The sequence below is a fragment of the Callorhinus ursinus genome, unplaced genomic scaffold, assembly GCF_003265705.2.
Source record: "Callorhinus ursinus isolate GAN/ISIS: 27379988/994484 unplaced genomic scaffold, GSC_fseal_2.0 scaffold2, whole genome shotgun sequence".
NCBI lineage: Eukaryota > Metazoa > Chordata > Mammalia > Carnivora > Otariidae > Callorhinus > Callorhinus ursinus.
This window is the reverse complement of record NW_027397064.1, coordinates 36,532,076-36,553,421: the sequence shown is the minus strand read 5'-3', so window position 1 is coordinate 36,553,421 and position 21,346 is coordinate 36,532,076. Positions and strand designations below refer to the sequence as shown.

Below are 21,346 nucleotides of genomic sequence, written 5' to 3'. Positions count from 1 at the left end.
TTGTGAGTATGACTGGAACATGATTATGTTATCTTATATGTCAAATGGGATTCCGCAGATGTAATTAAGGTTGGCCTCTAGTTAATCAAAAGGGAGGCAGCTCTTTCTGCCCATGGGTTTTGTCCCCGTGCTTTAATAAAACCACTTTTTTGCACCAAAACCAAAACCAAAACAACCCACACGCACAAAAATAAAAACAAAAGGGAAATTACCTGAGTGGATCTGGGCTACTCACATGAGCCCTCTAAATCTGGGTCTAAAAAAAAGAATACAAAAAAATTCTGGGTCAGAGAGGAAATTAAAGATTCAAAATGTGAAAGTAATTCTTTTGATCTTGAAGGAGCAAGCTGCGTTTTTGTGGAAGGCTACATAACAGGGAGACTCGGGAGCTCAGAAAACAGTCTCCTGTCAACAGCTAGCAAGAAAAGAGGAAACTTAGCCCCTAACAACCTGAATGTCTATGACCGTAGTCCAGGCTGATACCTTGATTTTAGAAATGTGATTCTGAGCAGAAAACCCAGTTGGTCTATGCTCAGACTTCTGATCGACATAACTGTGAGCAAATAAATGTTGTTTAAAGCTGTTAAATTTTTAATTTGCTATGCAGCAATGATATATATAAAATGGAAAGGGGGGCGCCTGGGTGGCTCAGTTGGTTAAGCGACTGCCTTCGGCTCAGGTCATGATCCTGGAGTCCCGGGATCGAGTCCCACATCAGGCTTCCTGCTCAGTAGGGAGTCTGCTTCTCCCTCTGACCCTCTTCCCTCTCGTGCTCTCTATCTCTCATTCTCTCTCAAATAAATAAAAATCTTTATAAAAAAAAATGGAAAGGGAGTGAAGATGAAGTGGGAATTGAAAAAATTGAGAAAAACTAGTGGGAATGATCTATGAGGCTTTCATTTTGTATACTCCAGTGGCCTCCATATTGAGGTGTTTTCAGGATAATCTTTTAAGTATCCAAGGAAACTATTAAAAATTCTAGCTGTATATTTCTCATTTTTAAAAATTTACTTCTCGGGGTATATTCAGTAATAACATATACAATGTTAATACATGCAGATGATTTGTAAATGTTGATATATTTAGAGATGCTTGTTAAAATTATTTAGAATACATTTCTCATCAGTGTAAGAAGACACTTGTCCCTCAAAAGATGTCCTGCCCCACTTTTACTTTCGCACATTCTTAATGAAGTTTAGATCTATACTAAATTCTCAAGTTATGCAGTGTCTCTTTTGGCATCATGTAATCCTAAGGACAATCTTTCTGGATGCTTCTAGGAGTTCTAGCAAATTACTTTTATTGACTAAGGCAAAGTTTGAGAATTACTATTTGAGGCGCTTGTCAAAACAGAATCCGTTTCTTCCCTGCTGATCAAATTTAGTAGTTCTAGGGCGACCTAGATATCTTTTTACAAACTGTTTCAATTATTCTCATTTTCATGTAATTTGAGAAACTGGGCACCTAAGACTATATACCAAGTTAGCATAAGAAAAGTGGAAAGCATAATCTTTGGGAGAGAACTGTATTTGGGAGATAAACTACAATTCCTTAAAAATAGGACATGAACTATGAGATGTCCATACAAACACTACAAAATACCAAGTTGGGAAATACTAGAATTTATCTTGCTTCCAATATTTACACATGATGTGTCATCTTATGTGCCATGCTTAGTAGGCATTCAAGTTTCTGAAATTCAGATGTGCTGTAAAGAAATAATTTTGAAGGATTTTTTCCTGAGATGGTATTGTGAACTGGTAAGCAAGTAATCTCTGCACCACATGTTCTTGTTCACCAAATTTATTGTTGAACATTCAGAACACCAGATTATGACAGATTAAAAAGAAAGCACCAAAACTTGCTACACATTAATACCTGAGCGAAGACTGAAGGCAAATATTCATCTATGAAACCCCACACCATAACGCTGCAACAGATAAAAACATACACAACACTCTACAGAGTATAATAGCACTGTTTGTGAATTACAACCAGTTAAATGTAATGTTACTTATATAAAAAATACACACAAAATCACACATGTGTATTTCATACACTATATATTATAAAAGTACTGAAGAAGATCATGCTTATTTAAATGGAAAAATCTGCAAGGTGACAATCATTTTTCAGTATATGCTACAGGACAAACTCCTTTGCACTAAGTATTGTTTCTATGCACTGCATTTTCTGGATGAGAACAAAAATATCAATTTGCAAATAAAGGATTACTGAGTCTATCTCAGCATAATAAATAGTTTGTCCTTCATAAACTTTTAATTATAACATTTTCTGGATGCAGGTTGACAGCCATGTATTTTATTACATTTCCTTGTCCGAACTATTTCCATCTCATTTTTAACATGTTTTAAGGAAAGACATGTTTTCTTTCTACTTGTTTGTAGAGAAACCTAGATTTTTGTCTTTGGGAGGAGGTAGTGGAGGTGAAATGGGAAGAAGAAATATATTGGGTTTATGTTCAAAATTGAAAAATATACAACAAATTCTGAGTACATAGAGATGTGAGCATCTTTCAGCAGAGACCATGATGTCCTATGAATGGAATAATTTGTCTTAATAGAAATTATTTATTTTTAAATAAGCACAGTAAAAATATAATAAGTCTTTACATTTAAAAAAACAATAACAACTGAAACCAGTTCTTTGATACCTTAAAAATAATTATTAGGAAGGAAAAAGAGAAAAAGGGGAAAATAATATTTAAAAATATACCTCATGAATCTGAGTTTACTGAAAAATCGTTATTAGGTAAACTAACTTTTGATATTCACATATGAATGTCAATAATCTGAGAAAAAAATAAGTATAGGTCTTAGGGAAGAATTCATGTATTTGATAGATTATTTATTAAAAAGACAAAAAATGATATTTGAAGATTTTTCCATGTGTAAATAAATAAGTGCAAAACAGAAGTGCCACCACCTTTTCCTAAAATAAATTTACTTTCAGAAACTTTAGCCAAACTTACTTTTCTTTATCTATGAAGTGTAAGTCAATGTTAACTCAAAATGAGAACTCTGGAAATTAAAGGGAGGTTCTAGAGCAAAAAAAGGAATACTGGTCAACTTTAAAATTTTTACTTCACCAACTTCAAAGAAAAAAATTGGGGGTCAATTTATAAAATATACAGTTATAAAATTGCAGGGCATTCCTTCATTTTAAGGCACAGTCTGTTTTATCCTAAACAACTATAAGTTCAAGGTCACAGTGATAATATGCTTTCAATTTTGGTCTGGTTTGTCATGGGTATGTTGCTACATTTAGTTAGTCATAAGTTTAAGAAACTGTAATACAATCACTTCAAAATAATATATTTAAAGTCATTTTTATATTTAAAAATGTAAGTACACAATACAATTTCCTAAATCACATACACTAAAAATTGGGAGATTTTTTTCCCCCTCCATGGAGGAGGAGAGGTTATTTCTACCAACATTCCAACAAATACATATTTGATTATGTAGATAGCATGGTTATAATAAAATACAGGTACCTTCTATGTAGGATAAAATTATTTAACACGAAGGAAAAACTCATTCCAAAAAACAATGTTAACTGAATTTTTAGGTCTTATACATCATCTTTTTACAAATATCCATCATCTTTTTACAAATACCCAGTCATTACCGGTTAATTGGATAAACTGTCACTAAATCAAGGTCAAACATTTTAATATTTGGTTTTCTTTTGCCTCTTCCAAAACCATTTTTGCAAACTGCATCAACTTTACTGGACAGAGAAACAATAAGTGACATTAACCGATGGGCAAAACTATATAATACGAGGGACTGAAATTCCCTTTGAGAATTTCTATAGGGGAGAAATCAAAAAATTTCAGTCAGATAAATATGTCTGAGTCTATCATTTTTCTACTTTTCTCTCATGAGTATATCACCCATCAATGTTAACATTCAGCATTAACACCACTGTTTATATTTTCTCTTAAAATATGCATTTTAAAATGTCTATTTCATTGTACTGTTAGGATCTAGTAGATAAATTTCCCCTTTAAAACACGTGATTTATAAAAGGACTGAATGGAAATACATAGAAAACAAAACAAATTCCATAGTAAAATCTCTATTACATAAATGAGAGACACCTGTACTAAAAATAATCTGCACAATAACATTTAAAGTTCTACACAACAGAATGAATCTGTGATGAGTGAAAGATTACTTCAATTAATTAACAAAAGATTATTGGGTAAATTAACTTTTAAGCCCAATAAAATCAGAAAACATTACTCCATAATTCTGATAAAATAGAATATACTATGGTATATTATACATATTCAAAGAAAAGTTTGGGTATGGAATATAAGTTTTGATGATTTACATATTTAATATTAAGTTGCAGATGAAAAATACTGAAAACATTTTTCCTTTAATCCCAATATGTTAAGAAAAATTCATTGGCACAAATATCTGGAGGTATTTTACAGTTTCTTTTAGCTTTGGTGGCAAAGTATGTTTTGCTAACCATAGGAATACAGTTACATTTTTCAATGCAGAGTTTTACGCTTAAAAAATTCAAATGTGTTTTTTTTCCTGTAAAAGGGATGTAAAAAGTCCAAGAGGAAAACAAGTACAACATGAAATACAAAATATGCCTATAATTTCGCTTATGAACAGTTAATGGTTCTATGCTTTGTCTATAAATCTTTTACTAATAACATTACGAGAATACAAATACTAAAAACAAAAATAACATTAAAAATAGTATATTAACTTTACAAAACTGGCTACTTTTTAGCCTTTCTAAATTAAGATTAAAATTCAAATATGCAAATTTACTATAACCAAAATACATTAACAAATATAGTACAGAATTGGTATAGAATAATTTTGACTCATATATATCAAGTCCTATACAAAGTCATCAGAAATTGGTTACTTGGCATTTCAAACCATAGTCATTTTTGGCAGCATAACATGCCAAACACTTTCAGAAAGTCCTGTACTTGATTTAAAATTTTCAACCATAGACAATGTAATCAAGATGTAGCTTAGAATATCATTTAACTTTTGAAGGATGTATATTAGTGATTCAGGTGTACTGTTATATTTATACTATTAATGAAATAAATTAGTCTATTCTCACTATTTCCAAACTTTGTTCTTAAAACTGCTAATATACAATGTCAGTCTTCTATATTCATAATATAATTTATCACAAAAATTTGAATTCTTAAACATCTACAATACACATATTCAGATTTGGATTACTGACCTGACTTTTCTTTCGTATCATCCTTATTAAAAGTAAAAAAACACAAGTAGCTTCACAGACTTACTATTTCCTCAGGCTGTTGAAACTTACTGTGAAAGAATGCATGTGTATTAAGTATAAATAAAAGTTCATTACAGACTTTGAAATGCTGTCCTTGTTCAAAAAGAGTGAGATAAAATTTCAGCTCCTAATCATCTATTTCGTAAAAGTATCTTCTACATTTACCTTGTGTGGCAAGGAAGCTTTCTGTCTTGTCTTTTTTTTTTTTTTTAAGATTTTATTTTTAAGTAATTTCCACACCCAAAGTGGGGCTTGAACTCACAACCCCCAGATCAAGAGTCACATGCTCCACGGACTGAGCCAGCCAGGCACCCTGCATAATACAAAGATACTTTGTGTGTCATGCTCTCCAAATGGACTCCCCCCTTGAAAAACCTCACAAGGTATCTAGTTTCCTATGATAGGTGACACTGAGAAAACAAAAAACGATGATGAAAAAAATAATCAATGCATGCCTAGTCACAGAAAGTCACAACATATTTAAAAAAAATTTCCCAACTGATTTTAATAACAGTTTACTAAATTTGCAAGTGCAGTACTGTAAAGTTTTACACTAAACCTCCTAATAAAGCAAGACATTACACTAATTTAGACCTAATGCCTAAATTGAAAATACAGGTCAGTTGAACTATCTGGGGATTCAGGAATCAACAGTCCTAGTTTATCCCTTAATCTTTGTGTTTCTCCCATTTTCCCTCCTTTTATTTCCCCTGGCCACTATGTGTAAGAGGTGCTAATGAGCAGTGAGGTAAAATATACTATGCTATGAATGACAAGTCTGAAGCATTAGAAAAAGTGTAGAACTAGATAATGAACAAATCCGATAATTTGCTTCATTTAAGTATGTGTGTGTGGTGGAAACGTGTACCGTCTGCTCGAGTGATAGGATAATCAACAACAAACATTTACTAGGCCTAGTATAGTTCTTTATTTTTTTTACTGTATATAGAGATACCACAGTGTAGTTCAATCAAGAAAAGGTATTCCATTAGATACATGTGAATTTATCTGACCAAAATATGAAAAAAAATTAAAGATTAATCAATACATGATCAATATATACTGAAGAAACTCAAAATCAATGTGAACCCAAGAATGGCTTTTTGGGACCACTGTTTTAAATATCTTCATTCTAGTGACAACCAAGAAAAGAGTTAGCAGAAACTGTTTAATTTCTGGCATGAAAAAGATCCAGAAAAAAGGTGTTAATATTTTCTACCATATTATCAGTTCCAAATTATACTAGTAACTCCAACTGAGGCTTTAGAAACACTAAAAGTACTCAGTATTTTTCCTGTTTGATCTATTTATCAACAATAGGGTCCAAGAGTAATTTTTATAACACAAAACTTACTCAAAACTCAAATTCTAAATAAAAATGTTATAGCACTTGAGCTCAGAAGTTTGTTGAACTGAATAATCTGTAACTTCCAGTAAATAATTTCATTTTTAGTAACATTTCTAATAAAGCTGTACTGTTCTGCCAGCTAATTAATATAGGTTGTAAGCATGGTAGAAACAATGTATAATTTAAAGACAAAAGGACTATCTTTTCCCCAAGTGACAGAAACATCAATTTCCCTAATCTTGAGACAGAGCCTATCTTCTCATCTCTGGTAGTTATTTGGGCTTCTCATCTCTGGTAGTTATTTAGCCTTAAAGTACATCAGGATTTGATAAACACCCTGTCAAAATGTGTATGTGTGAGTGAGTGAGTGTGTGTGTGTGTAGGTGTGTGTGTGTGTGTGTATATAAAAATGGTTAAAGACCCAACCTACTATTGTTTATGTTTAATTAGAATTCTTTTTATAGGCCTAAAATGAAATATTCTGTTGGAATAAATAAGACTTTAGGACTTGATAACTACACTCATGAAAATTGTTCAGTGAGAATTAGTGTGCCTAGTCTGCTGCTTTAAAAAGCTAATCTCCTGCTCACAAATGAGAAATTTAAGCTTGTTATATTTTATTCATGAGCAGTACTGACTGAACAAGGAGACTTTAGATCATATAAATACGATGACTGTGGCTGTCAATAGAAGATACAAATTAATGAATGTTCTAAAGTTCTTTCTGTATATAAACATAAGTTTAAATTAAGAAATAGTTAAATGACACATTTAACCTGTAACTTAAAAATACAATAATATCAGTGAAAAAAACAAAGATAAAATGTATATACTTATGAATATATGAATAGGTAAACATAAGCAGTTATGTCCTTATTTAAATATACATGTGGTATGCCATGGGACAAGTGTATAATAAATTCTCTTTCCTTTCATATACTGAACAAACAAGCATTTTGTATTTTATCCTTGTGCTACCTCTCTCAAACAAGAGCCTGAAATGTCAGCCATGTCTACTATGAAGTTATCACTTCCCTTTATTGATCTCCATAAGTGAAAATATAAATACTGAACAATAGGCATGAGGTTGGGAGAGACAACAATGGAATCAAACAAACTTACAACCCTCATAGATGATACCGAGATCCTCTTCAACTGATGCCAAAACAGCAAGGACCTGAGGAATAACTGAGAAGTGAAGTGAGGTAACCCTCTATAGGTAGTGAAGTGGGGGAAACCCTCCACGGGCAGTAACAGCTGAGAGATTGTAATTGAATCCAGATACAATTGCTGACAAAATGAATCTGGTACTCTAGGACAGTCCTGGGTACTAACAAGGACAAAAGTTCACAAGTATTACTGGGATTTAAGGACTTTAAACAGTTTTGGGTATGTAGAGCATACACATCTAAAGGAAGGGCTCCATGAGCCAAGTATACCTCAGCTTCAGTTTATTCTATCTTAAGGCAAAGATACCTAGCTCCATCACCTACTCTTCTGTAGCTAAAAGCAAGCTGAAGTCTCAAATGAAATAGAAATATTACTCTCTTTTCTGTCAAACCAAGGTAATCACCTTGGCAAATTAAGATGCCATTGTTAAAACTAGTGGCTAAAACCTCCAATTTATTTAGGTACACTGTTTATACTTATGCTATTAATGGATAACAGTTGGTTATTCCATTAATAGTATAATTTTACATATCAAATGTAGTATACCACTTGATCATGCTGACTTTTTTCTACAGTAGACAAAAACTGCAAACCTAGAGTTTTTTTCTGACCACTGGAATTTAGTTATTTTAAAAATCCACTATGATCTGAGGCACTTTTGGCGACCATTGGGTCAATGAATTAAATAAAATTGTACATACTGAACAACCGTACCGCTCCAACACCAATAAGTAAATATCTGGGACAATTTTCTTTAAATTTAAGGAGAGATTTCTTTAATAGACTCCTGATATTCACCAAGAATACAAAATAAGATCTGTATTTGAAAGTAGTGAGAAAATTCCACTAAGTTTTGAGTTTAAATTATGTTCACCAATCTTCCATTGGTTACCAAGAAAACATGTCTCCTTAAAATTAAAAGTTGTATGTTCATAGACGTAAGAAAACAAAAGATCTGCCTGTTCACTGTGGCTGTCAAAAACTGACTCTTTGAGGTTATTTCATTTTTGAGGAAACCAAACAGTTGTGAATTTCATTGATCTTTTTCTTTTTCATTCATCTTTTAAGACTGATTTCTCAAATGCATGCTGTAGCAAATACAAAGTAACCAACTTTTTAGAAGAAAGTTTGATGAAATGAGCAGAATGCTTGAGTTGAGATTACAAGCAATGCTACATTTACTGAGTATTTAGAAGATTCCCAGTATGGCCAATTAAGCAGAATAGCTGATATGCAGAAGTCCTCAAAAACAGTGGCCACCAGACCCTTTTCAAAAATGACTAGTACACAGATGCCATACCACAAAACAAAACCATGCTTCAACTACTTTTCTCAAGTATTATAAAACTAATTTCCTATTTTCAATATTGTAAAAATAGACTGGTCTTCTCCAAAGGATCTTGCTGTCCACATTGATGAATCTGTGCATTCTCTCTTCTTACTGACCCTAAAGTTATAATTATTTTTATCATTCCTTAAATTCAGTCTTACATGAAGTTGCATAATGCATGGAGTAAAAGAGGAATGAAAACGAAGCATGGAACCCTGTATAAATGTGCTGACCCAAAAGCAATTACACCAACAGCCAGAGGAAGTGGAAACTGTGAAGTAGCCTTCAACAATTTACTGTAAAGAAACAGAGAAACATAAATTATGTAAACTACATTGTAGGCAAAACCAGAATATGCTGATTTAACTGTCCATAATTTTTAAAAAGATCAATACAAGCCACATTTTAGCTACAGAAAAATACTTCTATTAAGTAAATAATTTTAACAACAGAAAAATATCAGTTGGACTTTTATTCAGCAATTCTACCTCTAAAAATTTATCCTTTCAAAAATAATATTTACGAGGACATAGCTACAGAACTATTCTAACCTTACTTGTAATAGCAAAAAACAAAAAACAAAAACAAAAAAAGAAACTTAACTAAATAAAAAAGGAACCCTTAATTCCTAACAGGAACAATATTAAGACAAGACACTAAATCTTTTTAAAAGAAAAATGCTATCAGAAAAGACTATTACCATTTTACTCTGAAAACAGAGAAACTAAGGATAAGAGGGGTTAGGAAATTTGTCTAAAGACATAGAGGTATTAAATGGCAGAGCCAAGAAGCCAATGTTAGAGGGCCAATGAAGCCAGGTCTGCTTCATTCTAGCATATCTGCAACCATCTGCCAGAACCAACTGAAAACAGGCTTCTAGAGCAAACAACCAAACCAGTTAATGAAAAGTCAAATTTACAGAGGACTTTAAACATATATATAAGTGAGCTAACAGTATAATGAACTTCATGTACCCATCACCCAACTTCAAAAAGTATCAAGTCATGGCCAATCTTACTTCATCTATAATCCTTTCCACTTCACTCCTTCCCTACTTTTTGGAAACAAAATCTTATTAGACATCATATCTTTTAAGAGCTAAATTTAAAAAAAAAGGTATTATATCCTAACAAGTAAAATCCATAATTAAGAAAACAAATAAAATATACTTACATATAAATTATACCTGCATACAAACCATAATTACTGTATGATTACAGCTTTAGCTTTAGGAATATATTTCAAAATATTTAGACATAGTCAAAATATTGAGACATAAAGAACATGTTTCAGACATAAAAGAGTGATTAAGACTAGGAAAAGATGTGAGAAAAAGAAAGATTAAACTATTATACCTGGATTTTATTGAAACAGTGTGAGTATTTCCAAGAATTGCCATAGTTGGAATAAGGATAAATGCCAAAGGTTTACATGGATCAGGATTAAGTTTAAAGTAATACCTATATCCAAGAGAAAAAATCCTTATAAATCAATAAAGCACACCCAATCATTTTAAATGATCAGAATCAAACAAATTAATTTCAAAACATTCCAGATATGAGAGCTCTAAATAGCTCATGAAATCTTTGATAAATAACTTTTGCTATAGATCATCTTTATACCTAAGGTTTTATATGGAGAATTATGTTCAGAAACTAGTAAAGGAAATGAAAATATCCAATATGGAAGCACTTCCTTTTAATAACAGGTATATGCCTGAAAGCTCATATAGAAATGTTTTTATAAAACAAATTATTTAAAATATATTAAGTCTGCTCTAGAAAAAAAAAGAGAAAAAAACAAAGGTTTTTATAAAGCAATTGTCCCTATTTTTAAAAATCCAAATTCTCATCTCTGGCATTTATGGACAGTGAGGCATTGATAGCCTTTCAGAATCATAAATTCGAGCTCCTCAAATAATTTCTCCCCAAACCTGTGAACAAAAATCTGGATCTTGACTAAAAAGGAGGGATATTAACATCTCATAACCTGTTGATCTATCAAACTTACTTGGCTTTTCAAAAAAAAAAAATTTTCCAGTATTTAGATAATTTGAAATTTTTGTATTATTTCTGAAAACTGCATTGAGGAGGGAATCTATTATTACTTGGATAAGGTGGCCTGTTTTTTTTTTTAATATTTACCAATAACTAAATATTCCAGAAATAATCTCAGAGGGCATTTTAACACTCTAACCTAGAAAATTATCACGTGGCAAGGCAAAAATGGTTTTCAGTAGTAAAAGAGGTGGTCATTTATTTTAGTTCAATGTTTGATACTCAATTAGAAAACTACACTTTTTCATTATTTCTAATCTTTTTAAATGTAAGCATTTTCTTCCTTCCAAATTTAAGAAAACATAAAACTGATCATGAATTGAAAAATACTTAAAGCACCAAGCATTATGAATACCTTAAGTCAACAAAATAAAGCACATTTTTACATCTAGACTCACAGAAGGTTAAAGGTAAAATAAATAAAATACACTTCCCTCTTTTGGGCAGATTTTGAGGAAGTTTATATCCTCACAGTAAGGGAAAAAATGTGAATATACTAAAAATAAATTTTGGGAAATATATAGCTTCCTATTCTTGACGAAGTTTTATGAACCATTAGGAATCTGGTAAGTCTCTACTTACAGATATTTATTGTTTGAAGCACATAAATTATAATTATATAAATAAAACACACCTGAGATTCTTTAACCAATAAATTAAAGATGGCATGCTGAGTAATACAATCCATGTTAGTAAGTTAATCACAGTACTGTGCATGCGAAGACTATCTTCAGCATCATTGGCAGATAAACGAAGATAGTGTACTGTAGAGTCTTTATGGTGATTTGATTTTTTTTCACTTCTTCTAGAGTGTTTGGGATTCTATAAAGCAATAAAGTAAAAACACAAAGATATTAAAATTAAAGTTTATTATTTTACTCAGGATCACACTCAATTATTTATTTAATAGCTAAATAACTGCATCTTTCTATTGCCAAACTGACATAAAATATTTAAATTACCTTGCTCAATGTAATTTAAAGCAGTTATTAGCTATAAAATTTTTATTCCTTGACTTGCTATTTCCACTGCTGAGACTATATCCTCTAAGTAATTACTTAAAATTTAAAAAAGATAATTTGTAACAATAAAAATGACATAAGTACTGATAAAGATCAAATTAAAATTAGACAGAGGCACCTGAGTGGCTCAGTCAGTTAAGCGTTGGACTCTTTATTTTGGCTCAGGTCATGATCTCAGGGTTGTGAAATCAAGCCCTGAGTCGGGGGTTTGAGATTCTCTCCCTCTGCCCCTCCCTGCTACCACCTGCCCTCCACCACATGCGTACTCTCTAACAACAACAAAAAATTAAAATTAGACAATCTAAGTCTATTAGGTTTACTTTTCTTAAAGTTACTTAAATTCATGACACCTTTTTAAAATACTGTGAAATCCTAACTTAAAAAAACACAAACTTTTTTATTTCCCCATGTTCTTTTATATTAAGTGATGTAGAGTTTTGAAAATAAAACTTACCACAGTCTGGCTATTTTTGTAAGTTGTTAGGCTGGCTTGCAGATGAACAATCTAGGAAAAAAGAAAAAACTTTAATTTCACTTTTATTTTGAAACAAAAAAAACAACCATTTTTATTACAACTGAGAAACACTGTAATCTGAAATTTAAAGAAATCTGAATAACTAAAAATACATTTAAACATTTACAAATATTCTTTCAGAAAAGGTAAATAATAACTATACAAGCTTGCTATTATGGATTAAAAAAAAGAAACAAAATAAAACAAACTTCCAGAGCATGATGGGTCCAGGATATATTGCTATTCTGAGAACCTATGTTTGAATAATGCTTTGCTCTAGCAACTTAGTGTCCTGTGAGTAAAATATCTGATTATCTTCAGTATAGTATAAAGATTTTAATATGTCTTATCTATTCTCAATTTTTGAAAATTTGAACTCAATTATATATGGTGAAATGTTTACAAGAATCTCAGAAAATCTTTAGGTTTAATTTGTTAGGTTTGCTTAAGCCAAGTATTTGAGAAAGTTTTGCTCATTGTGTCAATTATTTGAAATATCCAATTTAAAAAGCTAAAAATATATTTATAAATCAAAGTAGTAAATAGATTTTTCTGATGGACATAAATTTCCTTTGGAAAACTGAAAATAATCTATAATTTATTAGTGTTTGAAGCAGATGTAAATAAACCTTTGTTTAAAAAAGAAAACAATGATTATCCATTCTGGTATCAACTGTCTCTACCTAAGTTTAATGAGGAGAGTATACAGTTGTATAACCTAGATTTTCCTGCAAAGCTATCAGACTTCTTGGAAGTGTTTTTTACTTCCTCAGTAAAATTATCAGCCTCATTATTTTTGTCTTCTGATTCTCTAGCAACATCTATAACATTCTACATTATGTCAGCACAATTGATAGATCGATCCCACTGACATAACTTTTTGTCTATTACCCATGTTCAAAGGGAGGTATGAATGAAAACTGCTGTAGTAAAATGTTTTTTTAAAGTTAACATTACTTGCAAGAGCAAGAAGCAATGCAAAACAGATCATATATTTTCCCCTTCTTTTTTAGTAAACTCAGTTTATTTTAAACTCAGATCAATAATTTCAGCTCTATAGTTAACCATATATTTTAAATAACTAAGATGTTAAGAAAAAACCTACACTTAAACCTTAAATAACAGGTTACTGCAACTGTAATTAAAATTTTTGTTAACAACACCTACAGGAAATTCTGCCTGACACAAAGCCCAGCCATTCTGACTTCAGTGATGTGACATACCTTAAACACATAATAAAGATAAGTAAGCAGTATGGCAAATGCTCCACAGGTTGTCCAACTAACTATGATCAAAACAATTGTCAAAAAGGGCAAATCTGCTGATATCATTTTGATATCTTTAGGAAGTTCAGAGGGCCTGGAAAAAACAAGAATAAAGCTTTTAAAAGTATATTAACAGTTATTTATACAGTCACATTTGAAAACAATACAGTACTCTGCCAAGCTCTCCTGCTTATTAATATGCAAGTACCATAAGGTAAGCAGTAAAATATTTTTTCATAAAGGCAAGGAATGACATACATTTGTATACTCTGTAATACATGGTGACAGCTCCTGTTCCATTTAGATACACTATGGCTGATATTTGTACTCAGAAAAAAATGCTGCTAAAAATAATTAATTATAGGCCCTGTGCCATGTATTTCCAATCTTTCTATTTCTTAAAGTCTCGAGATCACTCAGACTTAAGATGTTATTAGTGTCAGAAGCACCTCAGAAGGGTGAAGGAAGAAGCATCACACCATAAAACCCTCTGTGACAGTATATCACATAACATGTCTGGTGAGGAGCAAAGGCAATAGAAACGAGGTCAGTGGTTTACCCGAAGAACCTACTAGTAACTTCAAACTTTATCTTTGGGTCCAAAATAAAACTCGAGGCAATGTTTTTGGAATTTTTATGCATTTCATCTAATCTGATCTTAAGTATCTTGACTAGAATTATCTTGCTCTCAGGTTTGACTGAAAGTCAACATATAAAAGCATTGCCAGAAAAACGCTTCTTCCTTTGAAAGATTTACAATCATAAAAATTAAAAATACTTCAGTAATCTGTCACTTTTTAATGTAATGTCTACTCCCAATGCTGGGCTTGAATTCATGACCCTGAGTTCAAAAGTCGCATGCTCTACCGACTGAGCCAGTAAGGCACCCCTCTGTCAAACTTTTTTGATTAACTCTTGGCATTAACACAAATGTGCATTTAGCTTGCAATAAATGATTATCTTTTTTTAAATAAAAGTTTTTATTTAATTCAGTAATCTCTATACCAACGTGGGGCTCAAACTTATGATTAAGAGTTGCATGCTCCTCTGACTGAGCCAGCCAGATGTCCCTAAATGATTATCTTTAACAAAGACATAACTTTGAACACTAACACGTTTTTCTAGTGATACATCTTTCCTTAGAAATTAGAGTTTAGGGGTGTCTGGGTGGCTCAGTTGGTTAAGCGTCTGCCTTCGGCTCAGGTCATGATCCCAGGGTCCTGGGATCGAGCCCCATGTCAGGCTCCCTGCTCATCGGGAGCCTGCTTCTCCCTCTTCTTGCTGCTCCCCCTGCTTGTACTCTCTCTCTCTCTCTGTGAAATAAATAAAATCTTTAAAAAAAAATCAGAGTTTAGTGAAAGCCAATTAATTGTGAGGTTCCCTATCAAAATATAGTTTTTTCCTTAAGAGGAATTAGAAAGCTTTCATTTTTTACCTTTTCAAAGCTAGCCACAATGAAGAAAGGAGTCTCACAGATGTAGAAGAAAGTAGGCCACCCCAGTAGGCAGTACATGTTCCAAACAGAAAGAGAATCAAGGATACAAGGGGGAAACACATACTCTGACTAGTTAAAACGATGGCATCTAATTCTGGTAACATTAACACATCCCATAATTCCTTAAACCATTTATATCTGTGGATAAAAGAAAACATACAATAAAAGAAAAAAATCAACAACTGATATTCAAGTATTTAATATCTGAGGTGTCTGACCATTCACTAGAGTCCCCAAAGTTCCATGATACTCAATTCGTAATTATACAGAAAAACAATTTTCAATTCCTTGTAGAGAACAAGTCATTTATTTTCCAAGTGAGTCTACTGATCTTCAAGGATCCGAGTCCTGAGTCTGAATGCAGTTCCACTGCTCTCTATTGATTCTTGTAATAAATAAGTGGTCTTTTTTTTTAAGTTAGAAAACTAACAGGTAGTTGTAATGGCTAACGAAAAGAGATCTAAGTATATTGGTTCTAAGCAAAAAACAAAAAATTAGAATAAATTAAAAATGGAATGTTAAGTGTGGTAGAGATCCAAAATACACTTTGTATGGGAAGAAAAAGTGATCTGAGGCGCTGTTTCACAAGTATCCTATAATGGTTTGTGCTCATGAATTTGGGATACTCAAAGATTATGGACCATATGCATCCCTTTGCAAATGTTAGAAGTTTGGTATATTTACAGACTAATTTCTATAATTGATACATCTAACTTCTATAATTACTTTTGAAATGGTTATAGTATTAAAGTAAATGTTGATATACCTATTAGGCCTCTGCCTAAGAGAAAAGTCCCATTTAATAAAACAAGACAATTGCCATATTTGTATGAATATTTGTATTTCATTATGGGGCTAAACATGTTTCATATATATAAAATAATTAAAATCATTATCACAGATAATAAAACTTACCCCAACAGAAACTTAATCATAATTACAAAAGGATCAACTTTGTATGGCTTGGCTTCTTTATCCAACATAGTAGCATATTCTAAGCAATGACCTGGTGATTAAAAAAAAAAAACACCTATGTGTAGTAAAGAATTCATAGTAACTATGAGTAATCATACACTGACTGCGTTGTAAGAGCATCATATTTCATGTCAGAGAAAGCAAGGATCATTATCATAAACACTCTCTTCACAGATTAAAAATTACTGTAATTCAATAGGTCTTATATAAGAGTACACAATCCCTTCTGAAACAACTTCAGGAAGTCAAAGCTGGGGTTTCACCATTTGTATTTTCACAAAGCTCCAAAGGTGATTTTTTTTAAAAAACAATTTTACTGAGATATAATTCTCATACCACACCATTCATTCAAAGTATACACAATTTAGTGGTTTTATCACCACAATCAGTCTCAGAACATTTTCATTACTCCCAAACTTTGTTCCCCTTAACTGTCACTTGCAATGTTTCCCTATTCCCAGGCAACAATTAATCTACTTTGTGTCTATAGACTGGCCTATTCTGAACATTTTCTATAAACGAAATCACATAATATATGGTCCTTTGTGACTGGCTCCTTTCATTTGGCATGTTTCCAAGATTCATTCATGTTGTAGGATGTGTCAGCACATTTTATTTATCCATTTATCAGCTGATGGATATTTGGGTTGTTTCTGTGTTTTTGGATATTACAAATAGTGCTTGTGTGAACAGGTATGCACAAGTTTAGTGTGGGTGTATGTTTACATTTTTCTTGGTTATATACCTAGGAGTATAAATCCTGAGTCATAGAGTAACTGCCAGACTACTTTCCAAAGCATCTATACCATTTACATTCCCAACAGCAATATATGAAGATTAAAATGAATACTAATGGCAGACTTGAAATTGTAAGTCATTGAAAGGAAATAAGTAGCTGCAGAAGGATTTGGCAAGATGGAAATGGTAGAGGATATTTTCAGACTACTTTTATATATTTTGATCCACTGTCTTTTCCTATCTCTTATCTCCCTTGATTACAATCCAAGCTTAACAAGTGTGTGAGGGCTTTATAAAGTAGGCTCCCGGGAAACTATTTTCAATGCTATACTCAAAGGAAGGTTTTGTCCAGTGCAGTATATATTCTATATTTGCCTCTCCAGACCCATTCTCCCCTTACTTTGTTCTGAACTCTGGGAGGCTGACTTAGGTGCAATGAATGATAGGTACTGATAAGAGGAAATAAGGTGGGTGCCTGGGTGGTTCAGTTGGTTAAGCAACTGCCTTCGGCTCAGGTCATGATCTTGGAGTCCCGGGATAGAGTCCCACATCGGGCTCCCTGCTCAGCAGGGAGTCTGCTTCTCCTTCTGACCCTCCCCCCTCTCGTGCTATCTCTCAGTCTCTCTCTCTCAAATAAATAAAATCTTAAAAAAAAAAGAGGAAATAAGGTTAGTGTATGTATTTCCCTGCCTTTCCCCCCTGCTGAGCCACAGGCTGACAGTGGCTGCAGCTGTAGTGATGCTGCCCTCCACTATAGCTCTCTAAGGCTTGCTCACTCCCTTGCCCTGGCACCAAGGAGTATCAGATGGCTCTACTGCTAATCTGGCACTTAATCATTTCTTGCTGGTTTTCCTCAACCCTACCCATACCTTTGAAATAGTGCCTTCATTAAAATAAATTCTCAATTATTCCATTCAGTGTGCCAGGACCTAACTGATACAGTGAATACAGCCCAAACATTACACTGAATGCCTACTATGTGCTTGACACTATGTTAGGTACCAGGAATGGAATGGGGAACAAGATCCCCATCAGGGAGACTCTACCTCTTAGGATATCCTCAGAATAGAGGGAAAAACCTTCGGCATGAAAGTGTAAAATGGAAAAGCCAAGTAAGGAATCTTCTTGGGGATCTCCTAAAACCAGAGGATCTGAAATGCCTGTAAACTTGAGATGGGTCATGAATTTAGCCACACGAGGGATAAATAAGTAGTAATGGAGCACTGAGGAGGAAAGGGATGAAGAAGAGAGGAGGAATAGAAACATTCTTACCTGTTGAGAAAAGAGAGTATAACTGTCCTCCATAAGCAAGAAGGATACTAGATGTAACATAAGCAGGAAGAGCTCCACCATGAAATCTAACTACCTAGAAAACAGGCAAATCAAAGGGCAACTTCTAAATATTCATGTTAATGAAATAAAATGTACTTTCACATGAAATAAAAATGTCTTTCTTCACTTTATATCTTTCCTGACATGGCCACAGAGGTATTTCCAGTAATGGGTATCAAAACTCTAAGTAAAATAAATATTAAGAATATACAGTACGTCAGAAACGTTATCGGAATTTTTCATAAGGCACAACAAAAAACTATACAATTGAGTAGCATATACTACAAACTTTTTTTTACAAGGTACATTTATTGAGCATTTAATATGGTCCAGGCATGATACTAAACACTTTATATGCATTATCTCATGCTCTTCTCCCAAAAATCCTTTGAGGTAATTCTTATCCCTATTTTACAGATGAAGAAATTCAGGCACAGGGAGCCCAAGTAACTTGCACAATTAAAAACCTAATAGACAAGTAGGGGAACCTGAGTGGCTCAGTCGGTTAAGCATCTGACTCTTGATTTTGGCTCAGGTCATAATTTCAGGGTGGTGCAAATAATTTCTGTGTCAGGCTCTGCTCTTGGCACAGAGTCTGCTTGAGATCCTCTTTCCCTTTCCCTCTGCCCCTTGCACATGTGCACACTCTCTCTAAAATAAATAAAATCTTAAAAAAAGTTAATAGACAAGCAAGTTACTTGTTAACTCTTATTGTCCTCATCAGTAAAATGGGGGCAATAACAGTACTTACCTTATAGATGGTTTTAAAGTTTAAGGATGTTCACTTATGTAAAGCATTTATATTTTTTAAAGATTTTTTTATTTATTTGACAAAGAGATAGAGAGCACAAGTAGGCAGAGCGGCAGGCAGAGGGATAGGGAGAAGCAGGCTCCCCACTGAGCAGGGAGCCCAACGTGGGGCTTGATCCCAGGACTCTCGGATCAGGACCTGAGCTGAATGCAGCCGCTTAACGACTGAGCCACCCAGGCGCCCCAGTGTAAAGCATTTAGAATATTAACTCAAACATGATAAGCTATCAAAAAATACTGGCTGCTATTACAGGCATGCCTCATTTTACTGATTTGCTTCATTGCACTTTGCAGATAATTGAATTTTTCTACAAATTGAAGGTTTGTGGCAACTGGCATTAAGCAAGTCTATTGGTGCCATTTTCCCAACAGCATTTGCTCACTTTGTGTCAAATTTTGAGAATTCTCACAATATTTCAAACATTTCCATGAATTGTATTTGTTATGATGATCTACGATGACTGATTATGACTCATGAAAAGCTCAAATAATGGTTAGCATTTTTTAGCTATGAAGTTTTAAAATTAAGGTATGTATTTTTTTAGACATACCATTGCACACTTAACAGACTACAGTATAAACATAACTTTTATATGTACTTTTATATCATTTGATTTGCTTTATTACAATATTTGCTTTATTGTGGTGGTCTGGAACTAAACTCACAACTCCAAGGTATAACTGTGTCAATATTTCTTAAACAGGGATGAGCTGTATTTTTATGTAAATGGAACTAAAGTTAAAAATTATTCATAGATGACTATGAAAATATAATTTATTCCATCTTTCCCAATTTAGAAAGTGTATCATCTATGTATTGGGTTCAATGTGCTCGGCACAGGGAATATAAGGGTGAGCACTGTCTAAGGAGTTTATAATGTAGTGACTGCTCTAATCTCATTAACAATTTCATACTTCGGTATCATTACTTGCTTTAACTTAAAACTCGAGTTTTTTTTCTTTTCCAGGAGTTTTACGGAGAGATAACATGAAATTCCAGGGTATTCATTTACTCACCTAGCCACTGACATTTAAACAAATTCAAGTCTCTCACCCTGAAAACAATGACAACACCTTCCCTTTCCTCTAATTCCCTCTCCAGTTACCACTTTTTTCCCCTCTCACAGCTAAACTTTTTTTTTTTTAATTTTATTTATTTGACAGAGAGACACAGCGAGAGCGGGAACACAAGCAGCGGGAGGGGGAGAGGGAGAAGCAGGCTTCCCGCCGAGCAGGGAGCCCGATGCGAGGCTTGATCCCAGGACCTGGGACCACGACCTGAGCTGAAGGCAGACGCCTAACAACCGAGCCACCCAGGTGCCCCATCACAACTAAACTTCTCAAGAGCTTGATGTACTATTTCTCCTCTTCTACTCACTTCTAATCTTTCACTTGCATCTACCAAAATAGCACCAATGCTCTATGGACCCTTTTCCCAAGGTATGCCTGTATTAAGCTGTTAGGTCCTTCACTGTCTTTGGAATACTGTGGAACGGGATTTAACCCAGAGCCTATATTCATAACCTTTATGTTACAGTTCCTCAAGTCATTCTGTCAGCTGATCCAATTTTTTTTAAACTAATTTATTTGAGGGGGGAGGGGAAGAGGAGGAGGGAGAGGAGTCCCCAGCAGGGTTTGGTCCCAGGACCCTGGGATCACGACCTGAACCAAAATGAAGAGTCAGATGGTCAACTGACTGTGCCACCCAGGCCTCCTCAGCTGATCCAACTTGTATAAAAATATATAAAAAGATGGTGTTAAATTCTTCTTTTAATGTTAAAACTTTAACAAAGATTTATTCTCCTCTGTAATCAACTTTTTAAAAAAATTTTATTTTATTATGTTAATCACCATACATTACATCATTAGTTTTTGATGTAGTGTTCCATGATTCATTGTTTGCATATAACACCCAGTGCTCCATTCAATACGTGCCCTCTTTAATACCCATCACCAGGCTAACCCATCCCCCCA

The 21,346-nt window shown here is 33.3% G+C and overlaps 1 protein-coding gene across 3 annotated transcripts in view; it reads right to left on the bottom strand.

Annotated features, from left to right (window-relative positions):
• Positions 1–8,947: 8,947 nt before the first annotated feature.
• PGAP1 (post-GPI attachment to proteins inositol deacylase 1) overlaps positions 8,948–21,346 on the bottom strand; it is a 68,862-nt gene continuing 56,463 nt past the window's right edge. For all 3 annotated transcript variants that reach the window (XM_025894213.2, XM_073880875.1, XM_073880877.1), the window contains 8 exons: positions 18,503–18,596; positions 16,433–16,523; positions 15,458–15,655; positions 13,981–14,116; positions 12,698–12,748; positions 11,856–12,043; positions 10,520–10,624; positions 8,948–9,460 (listed from right to left, as the gene is read on the bottom strand). In XM_025894213.2, coding sequence (XP_025749998.1) covers positions 9,322–9,460; positions 10,520–10,624; positions 11,856–12,043; positions 12,698–12,748; positions 13,981–14,116; positions 15,458–15,655; positions 16,433–16,523; positions 18,503–18,596 — 1,002 coding nt within the window. In that variant the 3' untranslated portion in view covers positions 8,948–9,321. The remainder of the gene's footprint in view (positions 9,461–10,519; positions 10,625–11,855; positions 12,044–12,697; positions 12,749–13,980; positions 14,117–15,457; positions 15,656–16,432; positions 16,524–18,502; positions 18,597–21,346) is intronic.